Source organism: Limulus polyphemus, unplaced genomic scaffold (assembly GCF_000517525.1).
Source record: "Limulus polyphemus unplaced genomic scaffold, Limulus_polyphemus-2.1.2 Scaffold1572, whole genome shotgun sequence".
Lineage (NCBI taxonomy): Eukaryota > Metazoa > Arthropoda > Merostomata > Xiphosura > Limulidae > Limulus > Limulus polyphemus.
Window position 1 is genome coordinate 35,722 of NW_013667182.1, and position 8,312 is coordinate 44,033.

The window sequence follows — 8,312 nt, forward strand, 5'->3', positions numbered from 1 at the left end:
ATTATTGAATGTCAAGTACGAGTACATTGTTGTAGAACTGTCAAACAATTCCAGAAAAGCTGCAGGCCCAATAGCCTTCTGCAGGAACTAGCAGTTATATCTGCCTGGAGGGCAGGTATTTCTGCTAGTAGCATTAATCCTTGTACTTTTATAAGCATTATGCTGGTGTTACATAGTGTAATTAGTTGGATGACAGGCAAACACAGTGTGAATTATCAGCATGCAACTACAAGCTGGTGCATTCCATTTTTCTCATATGATGAAGGGAGTGCAATTCCATAAATATTTACATTTTATACCCATTTTATTCACTGTTTCCTTAATTTTCAATACTATATAATGAATATGCACACACACTCACATACACACATACAAACAGCATTTGAGGCTAGATTTAGCACTCAATTTTATTCCACAGAATACAACAGGTCACACTGAATAAAAAATTCCATACCATGACCATCTACAGCAGTCAATTTTTAACAACATCAATTGATGGTTCACCTGCTTTCTCACTAACATATATACATATTTAATATTCTTTCAGCTTAAATGTAGATCCTCTACCAACAACATACAAGGTAAAAAAAGGTGAGAAAATGCACAATTTGACTAACATACATATTCATGGTCTATGAAATGCCTATGTAGTATTAAAAACCTCAATTCTCATAAAGTAAAATAAGGTAAAATTGAGAACAGTTACAATGTGAGGGTATTTGTATGTAAATTTCCTGGACATTCAACAATCCTTCCAGAGAGAGAGATCCCAACAACTTATGAGTATTCTGTATCTTGAAATAAAAAACTGTTAAAAACTGATTGAGAGGAGATAAATTGAAATTTTGGCACCAAAAACTCCCACTATTAAAGAGAAATGAGATCAAAAATCAAGATCTGGGTTTAACTTCTTTACAAAATTAAGCAAACTGTCTGCTGGATGATGGAAAGCACGAGGTAACAGAGAGAAAGTAGGTTATGTATATTTCATTAGAAATTAGTTTTCCTCGAAAGCCTAAAAATCCAGAATATCTTTTCTCTAAAATGTCTTCCTTCCTCAAACCCCAAAGTGCCATAGAAGAAAAATAACAAGAAGATTCACTGATCCTGTATTAAATTGTTTTCAGAGAAATATTGAAAAGGAATCCAGGCATAATTTATGCTAAAAATAGCCTGTGGTATCAAAATTTGTCTGTTTTTGACCCAAAATTCACTCGTAGAATAAGACCAAGAGGAAAAGCAACACACAAGACAAAGCTGCTGAAATAGAAACTATAAGAAAAGAAACAACTCAACAGTTTTCTATGTGTAGACTCAGCCTGACACTGGAGTTATGGACAAAAAAGCACTTAAGGACATAAAATAACAAATCCATGTGGACAAATATTTCCTCATGAATGCCAAAAGAAAAATGAGATTAAGCTCCTCAATCTTAATGTTGATAAATGTAATGTAGCTAAATGAAATGGGGCCCATCACGTAGTAGGTGATGAAGTAAAACTTGCAAAGAAAAGCAACCTCAGATAAAGAAGACTGGTGAATATGGAGGGGGGGGGAGGATTGGAGTTACAATAAACATTCTGACCATAATTCATGGATATACAGAAATGACTACTGAGTTGGCCAACGAATGGCCAACAAACTCAATTAACTTAGGAACCGAGTCTATCGTGCATTAATTCCATTCCACTGATATGGTGAATAGAGCTGGGTAATAGTTGTTATTCAATTAGTTGATGACCCAATACATACAAAATATATAGTATTTATTTATTTTTTAAGAGACATGTTTTCAATAAAAAAATTAAAAACTCCAAAATAATGGAATTTCCATAAGTTTTACACTACAGCTCGATTCAAGCTAAATACTTGTCCGATGAATAGGGCTAGTTACCCAGCTATGATTGGTCTCTTAGTGGTCTATTAGCAAAGGCTGTATTAACTACTATGGCAACAGATTTTCAATTTGGTGCAAAAACAATTATGGGCTGTTCATGCTAACAGACCACTAACAACGTTTTCAGATACACATTTTCAACATTGCCGATAGTCCACTAATAGTTTTTAGATTCACATTTTCTTCATTGCCGATAGTCCACTAATATTTTTTAGATTCACATTCTCTTCTTGACATACCTTACAGAATATTAAGCCACCATCTTCATCATAGTGTAACCAGTTGTTATCCCTCTCCTATTCATTCCTGTAATGACTTTTCATCTTTTTCCTTTTCATACTCACAGTCTCATTGCCTTCTTTTCTGTTACATTCTTTTTCAGATAATCAACATTTGGCTCTCTCTTCATTTAAAAAAATTTTTAACTTTGGGTGACTTTTATGATGTGTTCTCCACGACTTTGACTGAACATCTTTTGACAACACTGGTCTTTCATATGTACACTCTTATTCGTAAGTGCAAAGTCCATTTGCAACAACGTGTTGATATCTACAAGATGTAGATGATGCCAAAAAGAATTATTTCATTATTTATTTTGATTAGAAAAGGACACTAATTTAAGTTTAACTCCTCACCAACTAAGCCATTTTAGAGTTATTTGCACATGTTGCTAATTTGAGGATTTTGATTATTAAAAATTAACTAATTAACAGCTGCTTCAGGATATAAAAAACTGATAAAGAACTGATTGCTATAAAGTTAGTGGTAATGTAAATTGTATGATTTTTCCATCTCTCCATGAAAAGTGTTGGATATTTTATTGACAAGTATGTGTCAGTTAGATGGTAATGGATTATATGGCAACAAGAATAGATTACATTGACAGCAATGCAAAGATTTTCTTTCATTATTTATTTTGATTATTAAGGGAAACTAATCTAAAGAGGGAACAAAAATCTATGGTTATACCATGCTATAGAGAGAAATTAAAGATCATATATGAAGTAAAAATCACTTAAATAGCATGAAAAACTAAATGGTTTGACTCGTGTTTCTTATTTTCATGAAATACAAGTTCACAACAGAATGAATTGAGATATGTTGATATCTGTAGTTTCCTTTCAATTTCTGTAACACCCACTATTTTATTCAATGATTTTTCCGATAATCTCTACTACGGAGTACATTTTACAATGAGCTATAGAACTAGCCCCTAAAAATACATGTTTTGGTGGCCTTGCTGGCTCCCTAAAAATAGTTAAGCATAAGCCCTGATAACATTCTCAAACCTTATATGTACAAGAAAGAAAAAAAAATTTTGACAGCAAGTGCTGCCACCAGTTGTTTTCCATCTAGTCAACATTTCAAAATTAGCAAAATCACGATGCCAAACAAAGTTGAAATAAAAAAAGAACTTATAATACTAAAATAGAGCAGAGCACAGACAGTCCATTATATAGCTTTGTGTTTAACAACAAATATAAAAACAATATTTCAATTACTTGGATAGTTGAAATAATTGAAAATTTATATTTGTCAGTTATTTTTATGTCAATTTCATTGTAATTTTGATTAATCAATTATTGAAATAATCAAAAGCAGCAATAATCAGAAACAAAAATTTCATTTAATGAATTCAACCATAATTTGATCAGTTTATTAGTTTGTGTGACACTAATCATTGTAAACACTGCTCATACATAATTTGTTAAATTGCCTAGCTCTAGTGGTGGTTCCCTCTCAAAAGCACCAAAGTTCTGTGTACAACAACCACCACAAACAATGTCAGAAAACTAATCACTACAAAATTCACAAGTGTATGTTTGACTTTCTACAGCAGATTGTACTCAGTATGCCAAGTGAGGCCTAACTAGTCATTCATAGAAAGATAATTACCCCTTTTGATTTGTCATCAATAAGTCTATAAATATAACCTAAAATTCTATTGCCTTTACCACTAGCACAGAGCACTGCCTTAATGGTTTGAATGACTTATTCACCAATATGCCAAGATGTTTTTTCTTCAGTCATGTTAGTGTCTGAGTTCCCACCTGCATGTGAGATCAAAATTATAACTTAAATGAAGTATTCTGATTAGTAACAATCCTTACCTCATTATAAAATTTCTCATTGACACCATCTACCTGATCAGGTGGCCTATAACAAATGCTAATCAAAAACTTTGTTCCATTGAAGTTGACTGTAACACATCAGATATAAAATCTTCACTATCATTTTTTTGTCTTCCTCCCCAACAGGCTGCATTTCATCCCTTACACCACATCCCTCTTTTAAAAAGACTATCATTATGAAATAGCCTATAACCTGAACATCTAACCATGTTTCAGTAATTCTCTTTTCAACTTGAGTCCCAGACTCATCCATTTTGTTCTTAATACTCTTAACATTAGAATAATAGCAAATATGCTTATTCTTGAATTTAATATTTTTATCTTCAATCTAAGAGGCTTATCTCTAAAACTATTATTTAACTTGTTATGCTCTAAATCTAACTTCAAACTCCTTGTTGCCATAGCTATCCCATCAATTTGTTTATTTTCAATTTCCCAAGCTTCCTCAACACTGTGTAAGTTCAAACTATTTTTAAGAAATATTTTTAGAGTTCCTCCAAACACCCTACCATCCAACCTGCTTAAATGGAGCCCAACTCTACCATATAATTCACTCTTATCCTGAAAATTATCTCACAGATCCAACCAACCCACTAGTTGTTAAAAGCTTATCCCTGATAATTTTTAAGCTTTGGATTCTGTTGGATACATTACAATTGTGTTTAGGCATCCTGTAAATTTTTTTATGTGTAACTGAGACAAAATCTGATGTTAAATGTAGTGTTCACTGGTAATAAATTCATAAACTATGAGAGTAACTAAACCATATGGTTTGAATAACAAAAAACATTCATATTAATATAACAATTCTTTATCCACATGAAAAAATAACACTAAAAATCAGCAGCCATCAGATAATTATGTCAGAAATGAAAACTAAAAATTGGAGGAATACGTTATAAATGGAATGTCATGAATCTTCATCATATATATTAATACTTTTTATTCACTTGATATTCTAAAGTTAAGCTTAACTAGTTACTAATTTCTATCATATCACACTTAGTGATATCTATTCTAATGTTCTTTACTGTAAACACATACATTATTAATAATTCCTCTGTGATAAAAAATTTTTTCATGCTGTTTGAATTAAGATATCTGTAGTAGCACGAATATGGTATAATTACATGTAGTTGGGTATCCTAACCAACACACACTACTGTATTAAAAACTTTCCCACAAACAGTATACAAATGTTTTGGCCAGTTAAATTAAAAATATCAGCTATAGAGAGAGGAAGGAAAATGTCCAAGTGATAGTGGTAAGGCCTCTCAATCACTGTATGTAACTTATTAAAATTTTGACATTGCATTTCATGTAAACCTCTAATGTGTAATCAATTTATCATTATTAATACAACATACCACTACCATGACAAACTGCAACTGTGAGAAAACATTTTTTACATTCTCTCTCTCTCTCACACATAACCTCAGCAAAACTTACAATTTTTTTATATTTCAACAGTTTCCTTGGGCTTTCATATATAACTTATTATAATGAATGATAATTATGTCTGACAACATCATAATACATTATGACACAATTAGTACTTAATTTTAAAAGTAAAATTTGTACTCATTGTAATTCGTTGTACAAATTAATTTGAAACAACTGACTCAAAACGTTATGTTTTTTTAAAGGAGTCGGGCGTGCTCTACGCAGGTATGCAATACTAATACTGATAAGGAGTTTACTAGTGCTGCTACAGTGTTAGTACTGTAGTAACACTAATAGTAGTATATTTAATCAAGTTAACGAATCATAAGACTGGGGTCACAGCACTCAATTATACTATACCTAGTTTAAAAATACAGCCTTAGAACTCTTGAACTTTACTTATTACTTCAAATTAACAACTTGGTAACCAACTTCAACTGTTAGAGATACTACTAGTGATACTGTGATAGTATTACCAAGAGAAGAAATGCGCCAGCGCTAAGCAGTAGCATTTTTATTTTTTAAATTAACACATAGAATAATAGCCTATTTTAAACGTACTCAAATAAGACATTAAAACGAAATATTTTAATAGCATAAATAATCACTCATATTTAATTTCAATAAGTTTAATTTTAACATTAACTTACCTTCACATGCTGTCTGCTCCAACGACATGATTAAATTTAGTATTGCCCTCTAACGGCTTTCTTTAGAGTAAATAAAGTTCTTACATTCTTTAAAATATTCCACTTAGTAAAGACATAAATATATTTATCATTAATCATTTTGTCTGATTTAGATTGCATTATTAAAGTTAAAGATTATTTCTAGATTTTGTAAACCAGCATAATGTAAATATAATACCGTTTTTCAATTATCATGTTATTTGCTTTAACTTAAAAGTCTTAAAGTACGATGGCGTAAGAACATTTCAGAGAACTTCGGTCTCATCATGTTCATACTCTAACGTCAACTGATTAAGTATTAGGAGCTGATCCCTCACCTGAAAGCCAGATACTTCGCAGGATGTAGAAGAGAGTTCATTTACTGATGCTACCAATGGCTTTCTGGCTGTATGCTGTTCCATTGATACCCTATCTCTTGCTTTGTCTAGCTACACCATGCGGTATTTTCTTTCCACCAATGTCGTTCCCTCTGAATGTCTATGAGGACCTTCTTTGGTTGCTGTTTTCATCTTATTAGTATAGAAGAGTTCGATATCCTACTGATAAAGTTGTGGTAGATTTATTATAGGGACTGTTTTTGCAAGTTTGTTATCTTCTTCATTTAGCTTTACCCCTCCATAACCAGAATGTTGTCAATAAATGTAGCACACATCTGGTTGGACTGTCAAAGCAGGCTAGATCCATGATGCAAATGTTGAAGAGGACTGGTAAGAGTAGTGAGACATATTGGTATTGATGGTGGTCCACTCTGATTGCCAGCTTCCTTGCTTCATGATGCATCTTCCGGTAGTTAGTCCACTTCTTCAGAACCGGAGGTAGCCTGTTAGAGGCCAAAGCAGAGGATAAAACATGGCTGTTCCACTGCGCATGCGATTACGTTTCTGTTATTTTGTACACAATACAAATAACAGAATACTTAATATAACACATTCTTTCAGTCAAAATAAATATATCTTGCAGTGTAGAAAAAAAAAACAGCTTAAAATTTTAAATGCATATTTTAGAGAATAAAACACGATAAATTCACCCGGGAATTTATAGGCTTACCTTTTCGATTAACATTTAGTAACACCTCCCTAACCAAACCCTTAATATGATATAAAAACGCACGTAAGTGCCAGCACTCGATCACTTTAATCACTTCACATTGCTACAGATAATCAAGCAATTAATTGTCGTTGTTACGAAAACATGTTATAATTTAAGTGAAATAATGATCAAACTTCAAACAAAGAAACACTGAACATATTAATTATGTAAACCGAAAGTATTCTAGAAATTTTTCAATAGATAAATACAATAAATGTTTGAGTATACAATCTGACACTTTCCCAACACGTGCTGATGCCTGTAACACATTACTGAACAAGTTAAAAATTATAACATATTGCTAAATAATATTAATTTTCTCTAAGGCATAAATGCTAATTCAGTCAAGGTAAAAGTAAAAATATAAATAATTTAGAAGGGACACCACCATGTTTTTGTGTTCAATTGATTTTTCAGCTAAATCATTCAGACGGTATTTCAACATGATTGGGGGCATATAGTTATTCACTTGTCTCAAATGTGAAAATATTCTCTCTCTCCTCACGCCACAGTTACAATCAAAAGGAGTCACAATGCGAGGGTAAGATTTGGGTACAGATTCAACAATTTTTCTGTGTAGATATAACAGAACATCTCGAGAGATGAACTGGACACAGCAGCTGGTAAAGCATTTACAGCTGAGCAGATCTCGATATTCAAGTCAACACAATAAATGTCACTTGTTTTCAGAACCAAATGTTTGCACCTTTCACATTAGATATTTGTATCTAAAATCGTAATCCCCTTTACATTACGTGAAGTTTTATTTATAGGCATTAGAAACATTCAGTTGATGGGTCTAATTAGGTAGAAAGTATAGAAGAATTGTACACCAAATTATATGTATTATACACTGAGTGGTCACAAGTAAATAGACACTTAATTTTTTGTCATTTAACTGATTTATGCTAACTAATTTGTGTTCACAGAGCACTATATAAATGAAAATGGTCCACACACTAATTATCTTGTCCTACACCATGCCTAAAACTCAAGGTTCTCTCCAATTGTCAGATTTTGTTAGAGGAAGGATAGTTGGTTAAGCAGATGGTGGAATAAGTC

At 32.1% G+C, this 8,312-nt stretch overlaps 1 protein-coding gene across 1 annotated transcript in view; it reads right to left on the minus strand.

The window, feature by feature from the left end:
* LOC106464152 (nuclear envelope phosphatase-regulatory subunit 1-like) overlaps positions 1 to 6,167 on the minus strand; it is a 26,328-nt gene extending 20,161 nt beyond the window's left edge. Inside the window, exon 1 of the mRNA XM_013924272.2 lies at positions 6,123 to 6,167. Coding sequence (XP_013779726.1) covers positions 6,123 to 6,150 — 28 coding nt within the window. The 5' untranslated portion in view covers positions 6,151 to 6,167. The remainder of the gene's footprint in view (positions 1 to 6,122) is intronic.
* Between the last annotated feature and the right edge of the window lie 2,145 nt (positions 6,168 to 8,312).